Raw genomic sequence first — 26,144 nt, 5'->3', positions numbered from 1 at the left:
ACGCAACTTGAGACTATTACTCCTTGTCCTGTCATCAGCTACCACTGAGAACAGTCTAGATCCACCCTCTTTGGAACCCCCTTTCAGGTAGTTGAAAGCAGCTATCAAATCCCCCCTCATTCTTCTCTTCCGCAGACTAAACATCCCCAGTTCCCTGAGCCTCTCCTCATAAGTCATGTGTTCCAAACCCCTAATAATTTTTGTTGCTCCCTCTGCTGGACGCTTTCCAATTTTTCCACATCCTTCTTGTAGCGTGGGGCCCAAAACCGGACACAGTACTCCAGATGAGGCCTCACCAATGTCGAATAGAATGGAACGATCACGTCCCTCGATCTGCTGGCAATGCCCCTACATATACATCCCAAAAGGCCATTGCCTTCTTGGCAACAAGGGCACACTGTTGACTCATATCCAGCTTCTTGTCCACTGTTACCCCTAGGTCCTTCTCTGCAGAACTGCTGCCTAGCCATTCGGTCCCTAGTCTGTAGCGGGGCATGGGATTCTTCCGTCCTAAGTGCAGGACTCTGCACTTGTCCTTGTTGAACCTCATCAGATTTCTTTTGGCCCAATCCTCTAATTTGTCTAGGGCCCTCTGTATCCTCTCCCTACCCTCCAGCGTATCTACCTCTCCTCCCAGTTTAGTGTCATCTGCAAACTTGCTGAGGGTGCAGTACACACCATCCTCCAGATCATTTATGAAGATATTGAACAAAACCGGCCCCAGGACTGACCCTTGGGGCATTCCACTTGATACCGGCTGCCAACTAGACATGGAGCCATTGATCACTACCCGTTGAGCCCGACAATCCAGCCAACTTTCTATCCACCTTATCGTCCATTCATCCAGCCCATACTTCTTTAACTTGCTGACAAGAATACTGTGGGAGACCATGTCAAAAGCTTTGCTAAAGTCAAGGAACAACACGTCCACCGCTTTCCCTTCATCCACAGAGCCAGTTATCTCATCATAGAAGGCAATTAGATTAGTCAGGCATGACTTGCCCTTGGTGAATCCATGCTGACTCTTCCTGATCACTTTCCTCTCCTCTAAGTGCTTCAGAATTGATTCCTTGAGGACATGCTCCATGATTTTTCCAGGGACTGAGGTGAGGCTGACTGGCCTGTTGTTCCCTGGATCCTCCTTCTTCCCTTTTCAAAAATGGGCACTACATTAGCCTTTTTCCAGTTGTCTGGGAACCCCCCCCCCCGATCGCCATGAGTTTTCAAAGATAATGGCCAATTGCTCTGCAATCACATCCGCCAACTCCTTTCGCACTCTCTGATGCAGCGCATCCGGCCCCATGGACTTGTGCTCGTCCAGCTTTTCTAAATAGTCCTGAACCACTTCTTTCTCCACAGAGGGCTGGTCACCTCCTCCCCATGCTGTGCTGCCCAGTGCAGCAGTCTGGGAGCTGACCTTGTTCGTGAAAACAGAGGCAAAAAAAGCATTGAGTACATTAGCTTTTTCCACATCCTCTGTCACTAGGTTGCCTCCCTCATTCAGTAAGGGGCCTACACTTTCCTTGACTTTCTTCTTGTTGCTAACATACCTGAAGAAACCCTTCTTGTTACTCTTAACATCTCTTGCTAGCTGCAACTCCAGGTGTGATTTGGCCTTTCTGATTTCACTCCTGCATGCCCGAGCAATATTTTTATACTCTTCCCTGGTCATTTGTCCAATCTTCCACTTCTTGTAAGCTTTTTTTGTGTTTAAGATCAGCAAGAATTTCACTGTTAAGCCAAGCTGGTTGCCTGCCATATTTACTATTCTTTCTACACATTTGAGATGGTTTGTCCCTGTAACCTCAATAAGGATTCTTTAAAATATAGCCAGCTCTCCTGGACTCCTTTCCCCCTTATGTTATTCTCCCAGGGGATCCTGCCCATCAGATCCCTGAGGTTGTCAAAGTCTGCTTTTCTGAAGTCCAGGGTCTGTATTCTGCTGCTCTCCTTTCTTCTCTGTGTCAGGATCCTGAACTCGACCATCTCATGGTCACTGCCTCCCAGGTTCCCATCCACTTTTGCTTTCCCTACTAATTTTTCCCAGTTTGTGAGCAGCAGGTCAAAAGAGCTCTGCCCCTAGTTGGTTCCTCCATCACTTGTACCAGGAAATTGCCCCCTACCCTTTCCAAAAACTTCCTGGATTGTCTGTGCACCGCTGTATTGCTTTCGCAGCAGATATCAGGGTGATTGAAGTCTCCCATGAGAACCAGGGTCTGCGATCTAGTAACTTCCATTAGTTGCCGGAAGAAAGCCTCGTCCACCTCATCCCCCTGTTCCGGTGGTCTACAGCAGACTCCCACCACGACATCACCCTTATTGCTCACACTTCTAAACTTAGTCCAGAGACACTCAGGTTTTTCTGCAGTTTTATACCGGAGCTCTGAGCAGTTATACTGCTCTCTTACATACAATGCAGCTTCCCCACCTTTTCTGCCCTGCCTGTCCTTCCTGAACAGTTTATATCCATCCATGACCGTACTCCAGTCATGTGAGTTATCCCACCAAGTCTCTGTTATTCCAATCACATCATAATTCCTTGACTGTGCCAGGACTTCCAATTCTCCCTGCGTGTTTCCCTTCTTGAATTTGTGTATAGGCACTTGAGATAACTTGCTGTTTGTCCTTCTTTCTTAGTATGAGGCAGGAGCCCTCCGCTTTCGCGTTCTCCTGCTCGTGCTTTCTCCCGGTATCCCACTTACCTCAGGGCTTTGGTCTCCTTCCCCCGGTGAATCTAGTTTAAAGCCCTCCTCACTAGGTTAGCCAGCCTGCTTGCGAAGATGCTCTTCCCTCTCTTCGTTAGGTGGAGCCCGTCTCTGCCTAGCACTCCTCCTTCTTGGAACACCATCCCATGGTCAAAGAATCCAAAGCCTTCTCTCCGACACCACCTGCGTAGCCATTTGTTGACTTCCACGATTCGACGGTGTCTACCCAGGCCTTTTCCTTCTATGGGGAGGATGGACGAAAACACCACTTGCGCCTCAAACTCCTTTTATCCTTCTTCCCAGAGCCACATAGTCCGCAGTGATCCGCTCAGGGTCATTCTTGGCTGTATCATTGGTGCCCACGTGGAGAAGCAGGAAGGGGTAATGATCCGAGGGCTTGATGAGTCTCGGCAGTCTCTCCGTCACATCGTGAATCCTAGCTCCTGGCAAGCAGCAGACTTCTTGGTTTTCCCGGTCGGGGCGGCAGATAGATGACAGAGTCCCCGACCACCACAACCCGCCTCCTGCTCTGCGGAGCTGTGGTTGTGGAACCCCCATCCCTAGGACAGTGGATCTCATGCCTTCCAATCGGCAGAGTCTCCTTCTGTTCCCTTCCCTCAGATGTATCATCTAGTCCACTATCCGCATTAGTACCTGTGGAGAGAACATGAAAACGGTTGCTTACCTGTATCTGCGCTGCTGGTACATGGACGCTCCCCTTTCTTGTTCTGGAGGTCACACACTGCCAAATTTCTTCATCGTCCTCCTGTCCCCGTTGCGCGGCCTGCAACATTGTGCCTGTAGAAGCATATCCTGACGTCTGTCCAGGAAATCTTCAGTTTCTCTTGGGAAATGGACTACCCTACCCTCATGACCATATGACCCTCATAACCTGGTGGGGGTTCTCAACTGTAGATTCATTTGCAACAGCCCACAATATGAAATGCCCTCAATATTGCTCCTGAGTGGGGCTTGGACATCATTCATTGGGCGATGCCCTCCTCATAAAATGGGAAGCACCGCTTCCGTGTCCCCCCCGCAGTTTCTCTACTGAGCCGTGTGTTACACAAAATCAGACAGGACAAGAACAGACGCCTAACACAGATGGCGGTGAGCACATCTTGAACCCTTCCACAGCTTGCTCACCTCTTGACACAGGATGCTGGTCGCATCATTCACCCTGACCTAGCAGTTCTCCACCTCAAGGCCTGGTTATTCCATGGCTAATGAGCTTGGACCAGGATTACTCTGAGGAAGTAAAAGACATTCTCTTGAATAGTTGCAAACAGAGCACACGCAAAACATACGCTTATAAGTGGGTACGCTTCTGCACCTGATATGAGGCTCATCATATGTTGCCCCACTCTGTCCCTCTACCCAGAGTCCTGGACTACATAGTAGGCCTTAAAAAGGTGGGCCTTTCCAATAGCTCTATAAAGATGCACTTAGCAGCAATCACCTCCCTACGTGATAAAGTAGATGGAACCACAATCTTTGCCCATCCAACAACCAAACGATTCTTAAAGGGCATGACCAACATCTACCCTCCTGAAATACCCTATCCTATATGGGACCTTAACCTCATGGGGAAACCATTCGAACCCCTTGCGACTTGCTCACTGTTACATGTATTGATGAAGGTCTCCTTCCTTTATCGTGATCACTTGAGCAAAAAGAGTAGGGGAGCTAGGAGCCCTAATGGCACACCCGCCATATACTATATTCCATAAAGACAAAGTGATCCTAAGAGCCCACCCTAAATTTATACCTAAAGTCATCTCCACATTTCATTTAAACCAACTGATTTACTTACCTGTGTTTATTCCAAAACCCCACGCCGACGCCAGGGAGGCATCCCTTCACACTCTCAATGTCTGTAGAACTCTGGCCTTCTACCTAGAAAGAATAAAGTCATTTAGAAAATCATCACATCTCTTTCTATCAGTCACGAGCGTATAAAAATATTGCTCGGGGATGCAGGAGTGAAATCAGGAAGGCCAAATCACACACGGAGTTGCAGCTAGCAAGAGATGTTAAGAGTAACAAGAAGGGTTTCTTCAGGTATGTTAGCAACAAGAAGAAAGTCAAGGAAAGTGTGGGCCCCTTACTGAATGAGGGAGGCAACCTAGTGACAGAGGATATGGAAAAAGCTAATGTACTCAATGCTTTTTTTGCCTCTGTCTTCACGAACAAGGTCAGCTCCCAGACTACTGCACTGGGCAACACAGCATGGGGAGGAGGTGACCAGCCCTCTGTGGAGAAAGAAGTGGTTCAGGACTATTTAGAAAAGCTGGACGAGCACAAGTCCATGGGGCCGGATGCGCTGCATCAGAGAGTGCGAAAGGAGTTGGCGGATGTGATTGCAGAGCAATTGGCCATTATCTTTGAAAACTCATGGCGATCGGGGGGGGGGGGGGGTTCCCAGACAACTGGAAAAAGGCTAATGTAGTGCCCATTTTTGAAAAGGGACGGAAGAGGATCCAGAGAACTACAGGCCAGTCAGCCTCACCTCAGTCCCTGGAAAAATCATGGAGCCAGGTCCTCAAGGAATCAATTCTGAAGCACTTAGAGGAGAGGAAAGTGATCAGGAAGAGTCAGCATGGATTCACCAAGGGCAAGTCATGCCTGACTAATCTAATTGCCTTCTATGATGAGATAACTGGCTCTGTGGATGAAGGGAAAGCGGTGGACGTGTTGTTCCTTGACTTTAGCAAAGCTTTTGACATGGTCTCCCACAGTATTCTTGTCAGCAAGTTAAAGAAGTATGGGCTGGATGAATGGACGATAAGGTGGATAGAAAGTTGGCTGGATTGTCGGGCTCAACGGGTAGTGATCAATGGCTCCATGTCTAGTTGGCAGCCGGAATCAAGTGGAGTGCCCCAAGGGTCAGTCCTGGGGCCGGTTTTGTTCAATATCTTCATAAATGATCTGGAGGATGGTGTGTACTGCACCCTCAGCAAGTTTGCAGATGACACTAAACTGGGAGGAGAGGTAGATACGCTGGAGGGTAGGGAGAGGATACAGAGGGCCCTAGACAAATTAGAGGATTGGGCCAAAAGAAATCTGATGAGGTTCAACAAGGACAAGTGCAGAGTCCTGCACTTAGGACGGAAGAATCCCATGCCCCGCTACAGACTAGGGACCGAATGGCTAGGCAGCAGTTCTGCAGAGAAGGACCTAGGGGTAACAGTGGACAAGAAGCTGGATATGAGTCAACAGTGTGCCCTTGTTGCCAAGAAGGCAATGGCCTTTTGGGATGTATATGTAGGGGCATTGCCAGCAGATCGAGGGACGTGATCGTTCCATTCTATTCGACATTGGTGAGGCCTCATCTGGAGTACTGTGTCCGATTTTGGGCTGCACGCTACAAGAAGGATGTGGAAAAATTGGAAAGGGTCCAGCGGAGGGCAACAAAAATTATTAGGGGACTGGAACACATGACTTATGAGGAGAAGCTGAGGGAACTGGGATTGTTTAGTCTGCGGAAGAGAAGAATGAGGGGGGATTTGATAGCTGCTTTCAACTACCTGAAAGGGGGTTCCAAAGAGGGTGGATCTAGACTGTTCTCAGTGGTAGCTGATGACAGGACAAGGAGTAATAGTCTCAAGTTGCATTGGGGGAGGTTTAGGCTGGATATTAGGAAAAACTTTTTCACTAGGAGGGTGGTGAAACACTGGAATGCGTACCTAGGGAGGTGGTGGAATCGCCTTCCTTAGATATTTTTAAGGTCAGGCTTGACAAAGCCCTGGCTGGGATGATTTAGTTGGGGATTGGTTCTGCTTTGAGCAGGGGGTTGGACTAGATGACCTCCTGAGGTCCCTTCCAACCCTGATATTCTATGAAGAGTGAGGTCATCTCCAAATAAAGACTATTTAAGTGGATTTCCGGCTGTATCCACCTGTGCTATCATCAGAGCAACATTCCAACTCCAGCTGGGATTCATATGCACTCCACCAGAGCACTATCCACATCAGTGGCATTTCTCAGTAATGTACCCATTCTAGACATTTGCAGGGCAGCTATCTGGGCCCCGGCACACACATTTACCAAACACTATGCCCTAGAACAACATTCTGCTGCTGACCCGCAGTTCGGACAATTGGTGCTATCCACCATCAGCAGAGATACTCCGAAGCCCCTCCTTCCATCGGGGGATACTGCTCCATAGTCACCTATAAGGCTGGAGACTACAATGTAGGATTAGGCAAACCAATAGGAGGCATTTTGGTAAATTTGAGGTTTATATTAGGCAAAAAAAAAAAAAAAAAGGAGGGTTGGAATAAGATATAAACCCCATGGGCCGAGTAATGTTATATCAGGATGAAATTTTTAACTCTTTCAACATTTCCATCGTTAACTTGTTAAAAAAATTATTGATTTACATACACTCCAGGTTGTAGCATAGAAATGGATTATTTTCCTTATGAAATCTGAAAAAAATAATCCATTTGACAGGTTAAATTATTAATGCAAATGGTAACTAACATTTTTTTATATTTGTTCCTCAGAAAAAGTTTTAAGAAATTATTCAGGGAATCACTTTTGCAATTTAAGAAAATAATATATGTTTTGCACAGTGGTAGATTTGAGATGGTCTTGTTTCTGGAACATATATTGGATAAAAATGATATGTGAGAGGCTCTCACTGTCTGTGCTAAGGGTAGAAGAAGAAAGGGAGTGGCTGAATTCAAGTTGGTGTTTCATAGCTGCTGGGAGGGAAGTGGTTGTGGATGTTACCTTGTAGTTTTGTATTATAGACAGAACTGATAACACAGCTTCTAAGATCTCATCTGCAGTGAGCATGCTAGCAACCTGGGATTGCCAGGAATGAGCAGGCCTTTCTATGCAATTGCTTCTCCCAGAAGCTGTGGGGCTGGGCACAACAACTGAAAACAGGGAAGCTGTCTTCCCTGTGCTTTCAATGTTCCGCTTGCAAGTGTTAAGGAAAAGTTAGCATATGTGCATATGTGACTCCATTTTGGTTTGGGGCCCACCATTGTCTAAAAGCAAACACATCATGCACCAGGAGGAGTGTTCCTTAGATACTGCATTCCTGTAAACCCCGCCCCCCCTTTGTTTCCAGCCTGAATCGACTCCTGGTTTCTGTTCTTTGTCTGTTCCTAACTCCCTGCCTCCTGGCCCTGATGTGAGCCTTCCATCCTGATAAGAAAGGCTACTGGTGCATTGCTTTAGGACCATGTTGTCTAGTTGAAATAATGGTTTAGCACGGGGGATGCACTTAGCAGGGATAGGTGGTAGATAAGGGAAGGGTTTGTCTATTGGCTAAGGTTTCCAATGCACAAGGGCAACATGCTTTGCTAAAAGGTACATAATCTCTGTATAACCTGCATTTGGGGTCCCCTCCTGATTAGCAGGGGGGCACCACGCTCAAGAGTAATAAACTTAGTATCTTTGGGAACTCTGCAGTTGTGGACTTTGTTCGTGTGCCTCAGCCTAGACTCGAACTGTGCGTGACCTATCGGGTATAATTCGTAACACAGGTAAGTGGGACACAGAGTTGTAAAAAAATGGACAGGGTAAAAGCAGAGGGAGAGAGGGTTATAGGAGCTGGAGAGTGTAGGTGGAGCAGCAGGGAGGGAGGGGGACAGGAGCTAGGGAAGGGGATTTGAATAGGAGCAGGGCAGGGGCCATGAGATGGGATCAGAAGGATTTGTAACCACTAGAGGACACTCCGCTACTGAGCCTGGAATTCAATGCATGAGTCCTTCCTGAGTCTCAACATTCCACTTCTGTGAGCAAATAGCTGTGAAACCCACTAACAAAGTGGGTCTCATTCTGCCTCTAATAGCTCGTCCACACAGAGGATAACACCCTACTACTGCTTCTTTATTTAGTGTGTTAGTTCAAGTGGTAGAGGTCTGTGCTGTAGATTTAAAGTGGTCTTCTGGAAACTCAAATGGGAGTCAGTATGACTCCACCTGGAATTTCTGTTATTTCAATTTCTTGAAAATTATATTTAAAATCCTGTGGTTAAAGGTCATTAAGGTTGCAAAGTCAAGGACTTAAAAGTCAGAAAATGCCAGAATTAAGGCTGCCTATGTAGGCTGACTTTGGCTCCCTTATGCCTATGTATTATAATGCAGTCTTTAATTATATGATCACATACTGTTTTTCCCACAGGCTCCCTGCCTCATTCAGTGCACAGGATGATGATGCTCTGGGGATGAATTAGGGTTGTGTAGTGACTGACGCTGCTGTTTGTAAGACCCCTGCCTCATTTGTTGCAGAAGCTGGAAGGTGTGAACGAAGCAGATGGCTGAAGGAAGAGAGGATGGTTTTATGGTTAAGGAAGTCGAATGCTACTGTGGAGAACTGGATTCTAGCTATGTATCCATCAAGTTCCTGTGTGATGCTGGGCAAGTCTCTTAAATCAGTCTTTTCACAGGTGGCCACTATTTGCATGTTTCTCCTATGTGATACACCTGGGGCCAGATATGCTAAATTGCTGAGCTGTCGTGACTGCAACTGAAGACAATGGGAGTTGTACATACAACATGCTACATAATGCTAAGTACTCTGAACAATTTCTTGGCTTCCAATGGCCTATGCCAAGGTTCCTTTGTGCTACCATAATAGTTCAAAGGTACCTTAAAACCATCCTATGAGCATAGAAAATAAACTATCCAATTAACCTAGCCCTTTTTTTCTCTTTATGAACCAATTCTGATATCAGTGTGTGTAATTCATTGTTCATATTACTCAACAAACAGGTTGGATAAGCAACTTTCAGGCTATTGGAAGTTCACAAACTGTTCATGGAAGTATGAGTCCTTTTTTCAGTATTGTTGTTTGAGGACTATAGTGATATTTGTATTCTAGAAACATGTTTTAAAACAAAGTTAAATTGAGTGTTTTGTTCAAAGAGAGCTGAAATGGGAGATATAAATCCAACCTGGGCCATTGGGGAGGCTGTTCTTTATGGCTTCCAGGTGGCAGGCCCTCAGTGTCACTTTAGGAAATAAGACTGGGTGAGTGGGGAACAGCAAGAGATGACCTGGTAAGAAAGAGAAAAAAAGGTCCCATCAACATGATTGCAGGAATTTGCTTTCACTGGTGAAACTACTGGACAGTCAGAGAAGCTTACTCCTAAGAGCACTTGCGGCAAATTAAGCTTTGGAAGAACTGTGTGTAGAAAAGTAAGTCTTGCATAGGTAAGTTAAAGATGCCCTGGAAAAAGTTATTGCAAGGGATTTTTATCATATTTCAGTACAGTTCTGCTCAGCTTCCTGAGTATTTGTGTTTGTTTGTATAGCCAAAGAACATACAAGTACCTTACTCCCTGGGTATATTATATCAGTTATGCTGTCCAGTCTGGTCTAAGCTCCTCATCCTGAGCTTTTATTCTGAACGGAGTCAAACATTACCTGAAGTTGGTCCCTTAATGAGATCCATATTTTGGTAGTTATCCACCTGCTATCAGTTAAGCAGTATACAGGGCACTAGTCTTTCAATTAAGCAGTATAAATTGCCTTTGAGCCTGCTGCAGTGATCAAGAGACTTCACCAGGGGAACAGTATTTGGGAAAAGTATTTGGAAGGGATCTACCTGAGAGGAAGGAAAAGAGCTAGTTCTAGCCTGAAAGAACAGGTAAAATAGCTGTTGTCATTGATGTTTCACACATCCCATTCTTAATATCGTTGGAGAAGGTAATGTGTGAGTTCCTAGGTTTCCATCTGAAATGCTATTGAGTGGTATGAGTTTTATTTGGCTCCCATCACTTCCTTTTAAAATTAGAGCTTGGTCCCAGGCATCCTAGTACAAAAAGGATTAAATCATATTTGCTATGGTAACAGAGGTAGGTGACCTTAAATTCCTCTTGTTAGCTGTTATAATAATTGGCAATTCAGTAACTAACTTTAAGATCCAGCAGGTAATTTTTAACATACTTTTTACTGCTTTAAATCTTAGTCACATGCTGAAGACATCTCAAATCCATAACTCAGGAGCCACTGATAAATCCTGAAAACACTGACAGTAATATAATATTTAACAGAAAAATAAAAATATCAACTACACATTAGTTACTAGCGATACATTTCTGTAGTTGTAGTATTCGTGGTTATTTAACAGTACAGTCAGTATTGGTGACTTTTTTTTTTTATCACCACACATGATCAAGATAGCCTGAAGGAAATATTCTTAGCTATGTTTTTTCTGTTTTCAACAGAAAAACATGAGATTTTAAGAAAAATTTTGTTCTTAGTTATGCAAGGATAAATCCAGAATAACTCTGCAAAAGCCAGTGCAGTTATCTTGGATTTGCACTTGAGTAATTAACAGTAGACTTTGGTCCTTTGTATGTTGTTGAAATCTGGTTCACTGAATACATCCAGCATTTCTTTCCGGTATTTCTAATTTGCTGATTTGAGATGATACTTTTCTATTCAGTAAGATTAAAAGAGTGTGCTTGGGAAACAGTTGTATGTAAGAGACACAGATGGGACTGCTATAGCTAGAGATCTCTAAAGGCTTCTACCACCACAGTATTATGGCAGTCTAGAACATAGATGTAATGTACCCTTTGGAAGATGAATCCCAGGAAGGTCTTATGAAGCACTTGAGAAACTATTGAGAAAATTGGATCAAAGGATAAAATACCTGCAAAATGAATTGAAGTTGGGGACTGAATAGGGAAGGGAAATAAGGCAACATAAGCAATATCTGAGACTGACCAAAATATATGGGAAATCAAACTGTATGACAGCAAGTGAAAAATACAGAAGGAAAAACTTCATCCATGTCTTCTATTTCTCTTTTGCCGAGTAAGCAGTAAAATAGAATTGATTTACCAGTCTCCGATCTCCCCTTTTTCATGTAGGTAGTGAGCTGTACAAATTAACTACATTTGTTGGTAGGCACAAGTCTTCTGGAAGTTACTGTTCCAACTCTTTCTCTTAGACAAAAGCACCAAAAACAATGTCTCACAAATCGTTGTTTGGACAGTAATATTTTAATATGTAGTGGGTAGAACTCTTTTGACTGTGGGGAGAATAGGTCAATGCACGTAGGAAAAAAATAAGTGAGACATTCTGATGAAATGTCAACAAGACGTTTATTTAAAAATTGAAATCACAGTAGACATTTTAATAATGGAATAATGTGGACTACCCATCACCACCCATGATCAAGACCATTTGGGATTCAGAATATTAAGAGCAGAGCAACTGTGCATAACAGCCGGTGTTCAACATCTGTCATGCTGGAGTCCATTAATGTTCAATTGCATTCTATTGTTTTCAGATTATTCAACCTCATTTCATTGTCATTGTTTCTGCTAGGGATTAATCAACTGTTTACAACTACATGGGGTTTTGGAGTCATAATGGAACCAATTAGTATAGAGTTTTCGACAAATATACAGTATTCAATCCCTAATGAAAAATTACTAATTTACAAGTACTTGGTAACAATTTAATCAAGCTTGAAATCAAATACACAGAATAAATCATAGTGTGACACATTTTTGAGGTTCTGCATATTTCATAAAGACAGAATAAAATAAATGTTCCTTGTAAATTTGTGAATCTCTGTTTTAAAGAGAGCAATAAAAACATGCTGAAATTATATTAAATACCAAAATTAAACATGGTCTTTATAATCAACAGCAGACATTATCTTTTGGTGATGGTGAACAGATTATCTTTGTTTCTTTTAATTTTAATTGTTCTGAGCTCCTTTTACTCCTTTTACCTATTTGGAGATATTCCTAAGTAGCAACATTTCCTTTCTATATAAATTTTAGGCACTTGTATATACTGTGTGTTTGCATGCATTATGTACATAACCAGAGGGTTCATGTGTGTGTATCACTCTCTCCTCATATATATTGAATTAATTTTCCATTAAATAAGTCCATATTTACATCTTAATTACTATAGAAATATTTTTCAAAATTTCAATATCTTAAAAATTAAATATATTGCACCTCTCCAGTACCCACTGAAATATTGTGCTCCCTTCAGAAATGTTCCACATAGTGTATACAATAGTATTTAAATTCTGCGTCATAAAGCTTTTCTAATAGATAAACAGTCATCTGGAGTCAACATTGTACAGTCCTAGACTGTGTTATACATTTCCACAAAGCATGAAATTATCCTTTTAACGGTTACCTCTGCCACCCCTAGTAGTTTCTAATAAATACTTTTAGTTATATGTTGAGAGAGATTTTTTGCTAAGTTGCAAAAGATTATTCACTGAAAAGACTTTTGCCTCACTGTTGTGATTCTTGTGAAGCCAGCCAGACATTAGTCCAGATGGCACGCTGTTAGTGCTGGACAGACATAGCTTTGGACATGGCTCTGGGTTTTTTTAATTTTGCATCGTTGTCCGTTGTCGTCCCCCCCCCCGGTTGTTCCCAGGGTGGGAAGGTACTGGGATGGAAGCAGAGAGCTGCCCGCCCACCTGCTGCCACCTGCTCAGCTCTTGCTGCTGCTTTTATAAAGCCTCTTCTTGCCTGTAAGATATGATCACTGCATACCCACAGTAATTGAGGAAGGAGCAATCTTTCTTTCACTCTCAGAAAGTCTTTTTCAGATTGCCACAGTTCTCAATTACAAAATACATTATCCTGAGAAGACCTGGGGCTTTTTCTGCCAGTTGACACAAACTGACCACCGGAATAAATGTGTTTAATCCATTAAAATCTTGTTGGATTAAACAGACTTTTTTTTTCTTCAGAAACTGAATTTTTGAGAATGGAGATGGTGTTTATTTCTCTCATTGCCAAGCTTAAAGAAATGTAAAGAATGACAGAAACAGACTAGTTGCTAACTACAGTTCTGTTTGTTTTTTCTTTATTAAACAATAAGCAACAATTGTAAAACTCCTGGAAAATGGTTATTTTTTTGGAGATGCTGTAAAAAAAAAAACCAAAAAAACCCCAAAAACCTTTCACACTGACTTCTGGGAACACACTCGAAGTACAGATATTGTATTCTAAGACTGTTTTTCCCAACACATTCCAGCTACTACAAATTTTTTGGGAGGGTGAGGAAGGCTCAGTATTAAAGTGGCGACAAATATGAAATCTTCTAAATCAAACGTGGATTCCGGTTTAGAGTCAGATACCCAGTGCAAAAGTGGAACAGGCTGTGTAGTGAAATGTGGCTCAGAAAGAATGGAGAGTGCTGCCAAAAGGAGACTGGCTGCTAATGCCAGGGAAAGGAGAAGAATGCAAGGACTGAACACAGCCTTCGATCGACTAAGAAAGGTGGTTCCACAGTGGGGTCAAGATAAAAAACTCTCCAAATATGAGACCCTTCAGATGGCATTAAGTTACATTATGGCTCTAACTAGGATCCTTGCTGAAGCAGAGAGATACAGCACTGAAAGAGACTGGATAAACTTTCACTGTGAACACTTCCATCAGGAGAGCTACCACACTTATATGGGACAGAAAATGGAAACCGACAATGACCCATACGCACAAAGAATCTTCAGTTATCCACCTGACCATTTTCAAATAGCTAATTAGAACGAATTATGGGCTAGTATAATTCAACAGACCAACTGAGTAATTTTGAACAGTTAGCAAGAATTAAGCTGCTGAATAAGGTAATCTTGTCATTGTAACAGCTGTATTCATGTTTACTACTTATGCTGATGTTGCTTAAATAAGTTTGTTTTGAAAAAATTTAATTGCTATGCCTCTAAGAAGATTGTTTGTTTGTGTGTGTTTGTTTGTTTGTTTTCCTGGTTACTAATGAAATGTGTATAATAAATTTGTGTTGTATATTTTATTTATGAAATATTTGTAACAATCCCTTCATATTTCATTTGAATGTTATTAAATTTTACATTATCTTTGCTGTGATGGATCATGTCACATAATATTTTACACACCAGTGGCCAAATTGATCCATGGTTTAACTCAATGCAATTAAACATGGATAAATTTGTTCCCATGTGTCTCCCCCTCCCCTCCCCAGTTTTGAGGTTACATTTTTGTTTCCTATCCAATGGATACCATGAAAAAGATAATTAAAATGCATTCAAGTCAGAGAACTAACTTTAAACTTTGTCAGTTTGATATATGGGTTGTGTAGGTTTACTTTAATACTAAACAGTTTATCAGAAAAGAGCTAATTTCAAGTAGTGTACAGAATATTTTTTCTTTAAGCTGGCTGTAAAAGCAGATGTTTATATATTGTAAAGTGAATACTCGCATGAAAGTAGAGATCTAACTCTTAAATTTTGTAGGTTTTACCTACATGTATGCTCTGTGGGTTTTTTTGTTTTGTTTTTCTTTCCTTTTTTCTCCCTAGTATCTGGAAACAATAATCAATTTTGTAAATAAAATTTTTTTTTTCCATTTGAAATGACCTTTCTGACTACCTGAAATGGTTGGAGTCCTACTATGGGTGTTGTGCGTTGGTGGGTTTGCTACAGTGAATGTTACACTACCTCAATCAGGCTCTCATCAATTATCATGAAGAAAAAGCAACTACTTACTATATGAAATGATTTTGCCTTTGGGTGCTACTACAGTCAGAATCACTGTGCTAGGTGCTGTACAAACACATGGTCAGACTTAGTCCATGCCCCAAAGAATTTATAATCTAAAAGACTAAGTGTGGAGAAAGGTGAAAAAACATCCAAGTAAAGTAGTCAGATTGAAGGCTGGCATACCTCTTGTTCATTCCACAGACTTTTTTTTTCTTTTGGGGGAGGTAGGTGGGAAGTAGATAAAAAGGGAAGAGGAAGAAGGGATGGGACGAAGTTGATGAAATGTTGGAGGAGGTGAAAGTGAGGAGTAGGGCAGGGAGAAAGGTAGAGGTGATTGTAGCAGAGTTCATAGTCCTACATAACTTCAAGTGAAGATGATGTCCATTGTGATGTTTGAAGGCTGCTCCTGCTGGTGCTGCTGGTGGGCGGCTTCCAAGAACCAGCTACTTGTTGGTCCTGGCTTTGTAGGTTAAGGGTATGGGAGCTGCAGGGAAGGCAGTCGGGTTCCTTGCAGGGTCCTGCCATATCCTGTATTATATCTTTTTCTCAAATGAAAGGTGTTGCTGAAATAACTAGGGAACTTCGAATGAAGAGCAAAATCAGCAGTAGAAACTGAGCCCTGATGTGAAAGAGATGTCTGAATACTGAGAATGGTTAGACTCAAAAGCTGTGATCTTGCACATAGGCACTGACTCTGTGGGTGCTCCAGGGGTGGATCACCCAGGGGGAAAAATTAGTGGGTGCTCTGCACCCATTGGTGGCCAAACTCCCTGCCCCACCTCACCTCCGCCTCCTCCCCTGAGCACGCCGCGTCCCTGCTCCTCCGCCTATTTCCTAGCGCTTGCTGCTGCCAAACAGCTGTAGCAAGCTCCAGGGGGGAGGAGCGGGAATGTGGCGTGATCAGGGAAGGAGGTGGGGAAGAGGCGGGGCTGGGGCGGGGATTTGGGGAAGGAGTCAGAATAGGGGCAGGGAGGGGGTGGAGTTGGGGCGAGGACTTTGGAGAAGAGGTTGGAATGGAGGGGGAGGGGCAGGGGTGGAGTCGGGGCAGGGCCGGGGGCAGAGGGGGGCAGTAGAAGTCTGCGCCTATGGTTGTGTAGTCTTTATTCTGGCAGAACTTTCACTGAAATAAATTATCAAAATTTTGCTCTTAGTTACTACTCTGCAGCCCCACAGATTTCATAGGAGTCAGACTGGCTACCCAGGAGGAAATTGACCCAATGGAAGTTTTACTGGAATAAAGGCTGCAGGACTGGGCTCTACTAAACCTATGTTTAGTACACATAAAAAGGAAATCCTATTTTTGTGAACAACTTTGTCCGGAAAATGCTGGCATATGTTATAATTAAGGCTGCAAGTCTGTCATGGAGGTCACGGATTCCATGACTTTCCATGACTTCTGCAGTGGCTGGTGCTGGCTCAGGGGCTGCCTGAGCCAGCAGCAGCAGTTTGGGTGTTTTGGAAGCAGGCTAGGGGCAGGGGGTTAGTGGGTGCAGAGGGGTGCTTACCTTGGGGTAGGGAGCTCCCTGGCTCCCACGGACATGGCACTGAAGCTCCTAGGCAGAGGGGCCAGTGCTTGTGGTAGGAACAGTGCGTGGAGCCCCCTGACTCCTCCGCCGCCTAGGAACATGCGGAACCGGGTAGGGAGCCCCTGCCAGCCTCGCCAACCCTCCTCCCAGCACCAGTAGGGGTCCCGGGCTGTGCACTGTGGCCTGCCTCTCCCCTAGCACCAGAGGTGTCCCAGGCCACCTCCCCCAAAGTACCCACAGCCCCCTGCCCAAGTTTTAATTAAGGGTATATAATAAAAGTCATGGACAGGTCTCAGGCCATGAATTTTTGTTTACTGCCCATGACCTGTCCATGACTTACTAAAAATACCCATGACTAAAATGTAGCCTTAGTTATAATGTTGCTGTAGCTGCATATCATACATCAGCAATCCTCTCTCTTCAACAACATATATGGTAGATCACCAAAACACTGTTTTACTTCTCATTAATTAGCTAACATATGTCAATGTGTAAATTGTCTACAAGGAAAGCATTTTTACATACAGGGAGCCAAATTCTGCCCTCTTGGGGAATGCAGCCCCACTTAGATTATGCTGTTGACCTTATTAGGAATGCATATACACAGAGGGCAGAATTTGACCCATGACTTTGTTTTATCACGTTGTCCAATTAATGCTGTATGATATGGATACTCTAAAGATTGTTTTCCCACTAATAGATGGGGGATTCAGGTACATACCTTCCACTAGTATTAATGGGGAAAATCTGTGCTGACTTACACCCGTTCAATCCATGTAACCTCTGAGCAGAGACAGTGTCTTCCTCTTTATTTGGATAGCCCCTAGCCTGCAGGCACTACTGTAGTACACCTAGATAATGGGGTTGCCTGGCATGTACAGCACAGACTTTGCCTCAGGGAAAATTATCCTTTTAAGTCTCTTGGCAGACACATGGGACAATACACAAGCGTAAACGAAAAAATATATTTAGTGTTTAGAAACAGCATTGGTGGGCTACAAGTTTATAATTAAATGATAAAGCACTTCTAAAATTACTTTTTTTCACATGTAATCTTGTGGTACACAAACTACTATATGATTTCATGCCATACATAATCCATGTAAAAGTAATTCATACACATGCTCCTCCCATTGCATATTCCATATATTATTATTTGTCTTCCAGTGAAGTATAACTGGTAGATTTAAGTATAAAAATATTGGAATAGTGTGTAAAGAATTACATTATAATACTGCTGTTAAGCCCACAAAGGGAAAAGTGAATCAAGATAAGAGATCAAAGACCTACAATCCTATTACTAAAGAATTTAAATACATCGTCTCCTTGAAAGACACCATAGTGCAATGGATTGGATGTAAACACATTGTAAATAAGGCCACTGGATACATATCTGCTGTTGAACTACAGTAAAAGAAAATTAAAATCTCCATCCTCTTAGTCTTGATTATACTACTGGGAGTTCAAACTCAATAAACTACTTGGGCAAGGTGGATCACTTGATGATTACCTGTTCTGTTCATTCCCTGTAGGGCACCTGGCATTGGCCACTGTCGGAAGACAGGATACTGGGCTAGATGGACCTTTGGTCTGACCCAGTATGGCCATTATTATCATCTTATGTTTATCATCTTAATAATAATTAGTAACAAAAAGCCATTTCTCTGCTATACATAACTTTGCAGTGGCTTTGTTCTTAAGGTGGATATAATGCTAGACTGGAAGTTGAAATTTCCGATTTATCTACAGCACAGTTGGCAGTAGTACAAGTTTCCCCATGTTTATCTGGCAATGTGCTTTAATTCTGATCTGGATTGGCCCTTACAAGGAGAGAATGCATAGCACTGTCAACTTAGCGTTCAAGCCCAGATTTTCAGAAGTGACCACTTTTGGATGTCTTGCTTTCTCTGAGTTTGGATTTGAGGCACCTTGGCCTGATTTTTTTTTTTTTTTTGAAGTCTGAGTGATCACCATCAGTTGAAGTCAGTGTGAAGTGGAAGTGCTCAGCACTTCTGAAAATCAGTTGGACACCCTGAAATCAGCAGCTGCTTGAGACCTCTCTGTCTAAGACTGCCAAGGTTTTTGTGATGTGGATACTTGACCACTGATTGAGACACCAGTTAATTTCACACAGGCTGTTGAACAGCTGTCAGAGAACCTCAGAATAGACTGGGAAGGGAAAATGTAGTCGGATTGTTTAACTTAGGCCCTGATCCTGCACCAAGTTCCCTATGGACAGACCTATGTGCCCACACACATTCCTCTTCACTTCAGTGGGACTCCAAATGCAAGCAGAGGCCCAGCCACATGGAACTTGGTACATTTACCCACCCAGGCTGAATTCTAACTGTTGACACAGATTCTGATCCCACTTGCATCTGTGCAAACCAGGAGTAACTCAATTTTATTATCAAGATACTGTGTCAAATGCAATTACACCTTTGTAAAAACAGTGAACATGAGATCAGAATTGGGTCCCATAATATCCCATTATTACACATCACCTGGGCTATTCAGTCATCCTCTTCCAGTAATGTTAAGTCAGTGTTCACTCTCTTGGATTGTGATTTGCCTCTGCTATTAAAATTAATGTATTGATGGAGGCTAGAAATACTTGTTTTGTTAAATATTTGTTGCTCTACTAAATATACTTGTAACGGATATTAAAAATTGTATACTAATGGGAAATTAATGCTTGTCCTTAAATAATATGCTCAGTGCCAGTAACAAGCTCAAATCCCATTCCAGGGTTTCCATCTTTGAACTTACCTGTTGGACAGGGCCCATGGTCGCTGCGGGCCTTGAGTGGCAATTTGTGATTTGGGAGGGAGAAAAACAGGCTGCTCTCTGTGTAGGGAGTGAAACCCAAATTCCAAGTGCAGGATGGGCTAGAACTCCCTTTTCTCTTATGTGCTGAGGAATTGTGGGGAAATGTAATTCACTAACAGCCAGTTTATACTACTTGGCTGGGGCAAACCCTGTATGAAGGAGAGACTTGGTGGGGAGCAAGAGGGACTGCAGAATCTCTCCCAGGTGGGACAAATAACCTAGGGTTTTGTTTTGTTTTCTTTCATCTGTGTTCATTTAGAAAACCTTTTGAGACAGATTCCTCTGGGGAAGGACAATATTAACCTCAGAAAACTGGGAAGGGGAAATCTAGTCAGATTGTTTACATTTTTGTAGTTTAAAGAACTCCATGAGTTTGGCCCTTTTGCATTATTTTTCCTGTCACGTGCTCATACCGATTCTCATGTAACAGGATGGGCAGTTGTTGTTATTCCTTATATCTAGTGACAACTGCTAGGCTCTCAAGCTCTATCCAAGATCCAACAGACCCAGTTATAGAATCTTTGGCGTCTTGTGTGGGGAACCTGGAGGTGGGGGGAGGTGCTTTATAAGTGTATAAATGATGATAATTATGAATGGAGCCATCGCCATGTTAAAAATGCACATTTTACCAATCTCGCAGGGATTCTCTGAGGATTTTTATTTTTTGTACAGTGCTTTAATAGTATAAAGTGCTACATACTTTTTATTATTATTTATTATTAACCTGCTTGGTGGAAATGTGGAGCTGAAAACCACTCTGTCAGATCTGCAACACCCAGATCCTAATGCACAGACAAGGATAGGGGATGATGTATTTGTTGATCTTCCTAAATGGGAAAATCTAATCCTAAATGAATAATCGCATGGCAGAAAAATAAATAACCTTTTTTAAGAGCTGGAATGTATAGGGGGGAATTTTCAAAAGTGCTCTGCCTTGGCCTAAGTATGATTCACATTGAAGTCAATGTGCAGGGCTCTATATAGATTTGTGAGGTCACTGCTGTCCTCTGTGGTTCTCTTTAGATCCCAGCCTGCTTGTTTTGCCACAGAGGTTGCTGCAGTAATTTTGGAACTCACAGAGCTGCAGTAACCTTTGAGAACCTGCTATGACTGAGAAAGGGAACCCAACCAGTGTGTTACCTGGGGAAGCACACATGGTTTGTGGTGGGAGCTCTGCATAGTCTCTCTCCTTCTCCCACATGATTACTATGGGGAGTGGACAGGACACTTTCTTTCCCAGCTGACAGCTCATAATGTGGTCTGCACTGAGGAGCACTCATTTATTATTACTAGTTTGTATTGCTGTAGTGCATACGGGCCCCAATGCGTGGTCAGGGCTCTGTTGTGCTAGGTGCTGGACAAACATAAAACAAAAAGGCAATGCTTCTCTCACCATTGATCTTCTCTGGTATGGTAGGGTTGGATGCCCATTTTTCATGGAGCTTGTCCTGATTTTTTGAAAGATTGTTGCTAAAGAAAAGAATGAAGTTCTTTACATGATTGTGAAATTATGACGGGATGAAACTGCTTCACAGACACAGTGGCTGTATAACTCTGAGACATGTCACTTTTCAGCAACATGCTCACCATATGCAAGAGACTCATAAATATAACCTATGGAGCTGATCTTCAAGCCAGTGGAAGTTTGCTGTTGACTTACGTGGAGCAGTGTTGGACTCCACTATGGGCCAAACTAGGACAGTGAATGTGGCTCTAGACTGGGAGTCAGGGGACCTGGGTTCCATTCCTATCTCTTCCAGTGACTCATAGTGTGACGATAAGTCATTTCCCTCTCGCCATATGTCTTGTTGTCTATTAAGATTGCAAGCTTTATGGGGCAAGGGCTGTTTCATATTCTGTGTCCATCCAGTGCCTAGTACAGTGGAGCCTCAATCTCAACTGAGGTCTCTAAGTGCTATTGTAATACAAATAATTAATAGTAATAATAAAATGCTGCTAGCCTTACTCAAATTTAATTCTGCTCACTTTACTCACACGAGTTTCTATGCCATTGACTTCATAGGATTATAGTCTATCATGTATACTATGAAAATATAACATCCACATTTTCCTATGATTATTAAGCAGAACTTCCCACTGATTTCACTGGGAAAAGTGACTGACATGATATGGACCAATAAACACTAGTTTAGAAACAATACCCACTAAGCAAAACTTTATTTTCCAATACATGTTACACTCTATTTGTGGTGATGAGCACTGCTTACATTTAGGCTTCCAGATTTGTGGGTTCAGTTTTCATTAAGAAACCCATTTTTAAGGTGTATCGCATACTAAATTTGATCTAGATTTTTTTTAATTTCAGTAAGAATTTACAGAATAATTCCTTTTAATGTTCTAAAAGTATGCATCTATTCTAGCACTGTAAGAAGTCCAGGAATTTATTAAGAACAATAAACATTGCTTTATTGAAGAAACAGTCCATTTCCTCTACACAGGTTTATCTTTAAACAGTTTGGTTTCAGCCACTCATCCTGGCATACTTTTTAAAAAATGCTTAAATACGTTACAAAGCAAAGATTAATAAAACTGCAAGAAAACATTGCTAAAAAAACCAACACAAACCCCCTGTATCATTTAATTACATTATAAATGATAGACTGTGTACACAAATGTGTCTCCTAACTTGTAGTTTAGTCTTAAATCATACAGAAAACTAGCATGCAAAATGTATGTTAATGCATACAGAAATTTCTCAAAGTGACCACATGCTTTACTTCAAGGCGTAAGAAGGGCCTGATCAGACTCTGAATTGGTTTCCCGCAATCAGCCATGCTCTGTAGTCCATTGTCATATTTTCAGCATTTGAGAATGGTGACTTCAGTATTTTTCCAGATTTTACCAACTGACATTTAGAAAGCTGTGTCACAATCCTAATAAAGGGACCATACTGTGCCATCAGTTTCTGAGCAGAACTCCCCATTGATTTTAATGGAGAACTCTGCTTAAACTGATGGTGCAATGTGGCTCAAGATTTGAGTATGTGTGATATAATAAGTGGCTCTGTGTAGCTGTGATGGATTCAAGGGGCAAGTAGGTTAGTTCACAGTAGCTTATGCAGCTGGCTAGTACCCCAGCAGAAATGAGAAGACATAGGAGATCCACTTTTGATGACGGAACAATAGCTGAACTACTAATGTAGCGCTCAGAATATTGCTTCTCAACTAACAGGCGGAGACTGATTGAATTCAGGCCAGCAGTAATTGAGAAATATGGGAAAATAAGAGCAAAATCAGGATTAGCAAATATACTGGGGCATATCCATGTTCTTAATTTACACCCATATCTGCATCCAACTTCCCTCACTGTTGGCTTTAAACTTGCAATGTATTTCAAAGTCACTGCGAAGTATGCTGATAGGCCCCTTCACAAAAGTGTGTTGAACCAATCACAGTAAAAACCCACTTAGGGAAGAACAAAATGCTGTAAAACCATCAGTATTTGTATTTGATTAACTCATTCTGTTTCTCTATGCTCACTACCAGATTGAGGGAGAAATGCTCTTGGCTGTCTACCCCTGCACTGGTCCCCTGTGCAAAAGTCCATTTATTTAGACTGTGGTGGAGGGGATGAGAATTACACCTACAGAGTGAGAGCACAAATAAAACAAAGGCAAATTTAGCAAAAAGATTCACTCCCAGTTGAAATGTGTCCGGTGCATTTATTTTTTAAAAAGACCACTGCTGTACTTCACAAAATTGCTGCTTGCTAGAAGTATGGCTAATAAACACTTGTCTAATAGTATTTTAGGGTTTTCCTCCAAATGATTTAGGGCCTGTCCTATAGTTATTCTGTGCATGGAGCCTCCACTGACATCATCAGCTCTCAAAAACAAGCCCTGAGGAGACTCGTGGTCCTGTTACACACTTTTGCCTACAATTAATTTATCTAAAAACATGTCAAAGAGACACACTTTGATATGCAACTCTGAAGCATTTATTTAAATGGGATGAGGGACAATACATTATTGAACAGTCAGACTTTTTTTCTTTTATGTGAATTTAAAGTATATTTTGAAACCTCTATGTTAACTCTTTCTTCCTTTTGAGGATGACTTTGAATCATTAGACCAAAATAATAATAATAATAATAATAATTAATAAATCCATTTAAATCAAGAAAAAAAGTAAAATGTTTTAAAGCTCAAAGTGAAGATTTCCCTATTGGAATTAATAAGGCAATTAACAATGAATCACTTGTTCAGTATTTAATTTAACAGATTATAGTATTTCATTAGATCTTCTTTTGTATATTTGCTCAGGTACCATTTTTAGTGGGTATGAGAGGTCACTTTTCAGAGACTGTTTTAATGGTACTTGCATCAACAGCAGAATTGAGTTCTTTTTGTAGTACTTCTATTACTAACAGTTGCAAGTAGCAACTATTTACATATTTAGGAGAAGACTGCACATGTTGGCTCAAATTTTCCAAAGTATGTGTCCTTTTTGCCCTCCACGCTTGCCCACATGAAGCATTCAAAAATTGTCTTCAGTCCTTGCTTTCAGAGACAAGAAGGCCCAGTCCAGTTCTCCTTAGACTGGGCAAGGCTGCTGAGAATTGGATCTACAGATTTTACATGTTTACTATTTTCGAAGCAAAGATGCAATACTCGTGCTTTCTAGAATTTTGAACAAAAATACAGCCACTTGACTACCCTCTGAAATACCCTGAGCCTGTGTGTTAACATGTGTGAAACTATAAGGCTGAAAAGGAACCAGAAGGCAAATAAAGCTACAAATGTGTGAATTTGGAAATATTCCGTTATTTAACATATACAATTTTAGAGTCACTACATTTAATTGGTGCAAAATTCTACTTAGTATTGTAGTTATTAAATGGACATTTAGATGATAACTTACTGACTTCTTGGATTCTGGCATGAATTTTTCGTTATGGCCTCTACTGAATACTGAACAGGATGCCTTTTTTGTGCAAGGTCAAATTAGTTACTGTTCATTAAATAAAACAAAACAATGAAATGCTAAGCAAGCTGTTCAGGAAGAAAGCACAATCACAGAATCCCTAATGCTTCTTGACACCGTATCATTACATAGAGCCATTCGTCACATAATATTAACTTCTCAAATGGATATCACACAAGTCATGTGATAATTCACTGTTGCCCTCTGCTGCTTACATAAATCTACTTACAGTTTTTCCTCAGCTTTTTCAATAGTCACCAACACACATGATAACTTACGCCTTTCTCTATAAAGGTTTCATTACGACAAGCACAGTCAGATCTATTAGCATTAATATCTATGCACCTGAACTTCCTTTTTATATTCCCATTTTGGGCTCAGTGTAAGCAGAACAGAAGGATTCTGTAGTTATTAACAATACTGGAAATTAATTTCTTGTTTCTTAACAAGAATTAATCTATTTGGTAAAGATCTCAATATCTTTTTTGATACAAGTTACTTATACTGAACAAAATTTTGTTGTCTGTCTCATAGCAAAATGCCTATTTAAATGAAAAGGAAATTTGTTGGATTACGGGCAACATAATTTGATCTACAGAGACTTCTGCAACTTTAGGATCAGATTCTGATCTCATTTATTCCGTGTACATTGAAGTATCTCCATTGACTTCAGTATTCAATGTATGCTAGTATGAATGAGATCATGACCCTTAGCTAGTAAATAAGAGTGAAAGACAGTGTTGTCAGTTGCCAGTATTCGACTGCCAGATTTTGGGGACCCAGTTTGGCTTAACCTCTCATATTGGGAGGTATTAGGAACTTCTTACTGAATGACCAAGGATCAACCCTTCATTCATCTCCCTCCTTTACAACATTTCTTCCAGCAAGTCTTTCAATAATATCAGCCTCTCCTTCCCCCTGCAAAAGTATAGAAGTTGTGTTTTGGAAAACATTGTACCACTTGACCTTCAGCCTACCTGTCATGGGTGTGAATCACCTCTCACTTGTGGTGATGTAAATCAAGAGAGATTACAGTGAAGTCAATGGAATTACACTGGTGTAAAATTGGCATAAGGGAGAAGAGATTCAAGCCACATGTTTGGTCTGTGTTCTTTGTGTTTTAATTTACATTGTAAATTCTTTGGGGTGGGAATCACATCTTTCTCTGAATTTGTAAAGCTGTGAGAACATTTACTGCTGTCAGTAATACTAGTAATTATAATATTGGTACCTAAAATAAAATATCCTTATGGTATGATATTTATATATACTAACAAGTTTAACATACTGCTTTTCCTGTCTTTCAAACTATACACAGAATGCAGGTAACATGATTGCTCTTGGACCTACTACCTAATAAAGGAGGATTCATTCATTTCTTCTAAACCTTAAAAGTTTGTACAGATTTAGTTTTTTAGTTTATATTATTTAATAACTTAGTCTATATATTTAGGCTTGAAAGGGTTAGATTTTTATCAATAAATATTGATTTCACCATACACAGACTGGCAAAAAAATATTTCCATTGATCATTGAAGTTTACATAAGGCAAAGTAAAAAAAATTGCTGCTTAAGATACTTTGTATATGTTGACAGTTTGTGTTTCAAAAGCTTTAACTTTTTGAATCTTAATGTGTACTGTCATTAAGCAGTTATTCTCTGATTCCCTCACC

General features: G+C 41.5%; 1 protein-coding gene and 1 long non-coding RNA gene across 2 annotated transcripts in view; both read left to right on the top strand.

The window, feature by feature from the left end:
- The window catches only part of LOC140914790 (uncharacterized), a 30,326-nt gene extending 20,165 nt beyond the window's left edge, over window positions 1-10,161 (top strand). Inside the window, exon 4 of the long non-coding RNA XR_012159992.2 lies at window positions 8,954-10,161. This is a non-coding gene — a long non-coding RNA (uncharacterized LOC140914790). The remainder of the gene's footprint in view (window positions 1-8,953) is intronic.
- Window positions 10,162-13,749: 3,588 nt separating this feature from the next.
- On the top strand, window positions 13,750-14,202 carry ATOH7 (atonal bHLH transcription factor 7). Its single transcript, XM_073354771.1, has one exon. The coding sequence runs from the start codon at window positions 13,750-13,752 to the stop codon at window positions 14,200-14,202; it is 453 nt and encodes a 150-aa protein (XP_073210872.1).
- The last annotated feature ends 11,942 nt before the right edge of the window (window positions 14,203-26,144 follow it).

The sequence above is a fragment of the Lepidochelys kempii genome, chromosome 7 (genome assembly GCF_965140285.1).
Source record: "Lepidochelys kempii isolate rLepKem1 chromosome 7, rLepKem1.hap1, whole genome shotgun sequence".
In the NCBI taxonomy this organism is placed as follows: domain Eukaryota; kingdom Metazoa; phylum Chordata; order Testudines; family Cheloniidae; genus Lepidochelys; species Lepidochelys kempii.
Note: the sequence above shows the minus strand (reverse complement) of the source record. Positions and strands in the feature narration are given on the sequence as shown.

Bases quoted from the DNA above. Each gene is read 5' to 3' on its own strand.
- ATOH7 (XM_073354771.1), top strand. From the start codon at position 13,750: ATGAAATCTTCTAAATCAAACGTGGATTCCGGTTTAGAGTCAGATACC.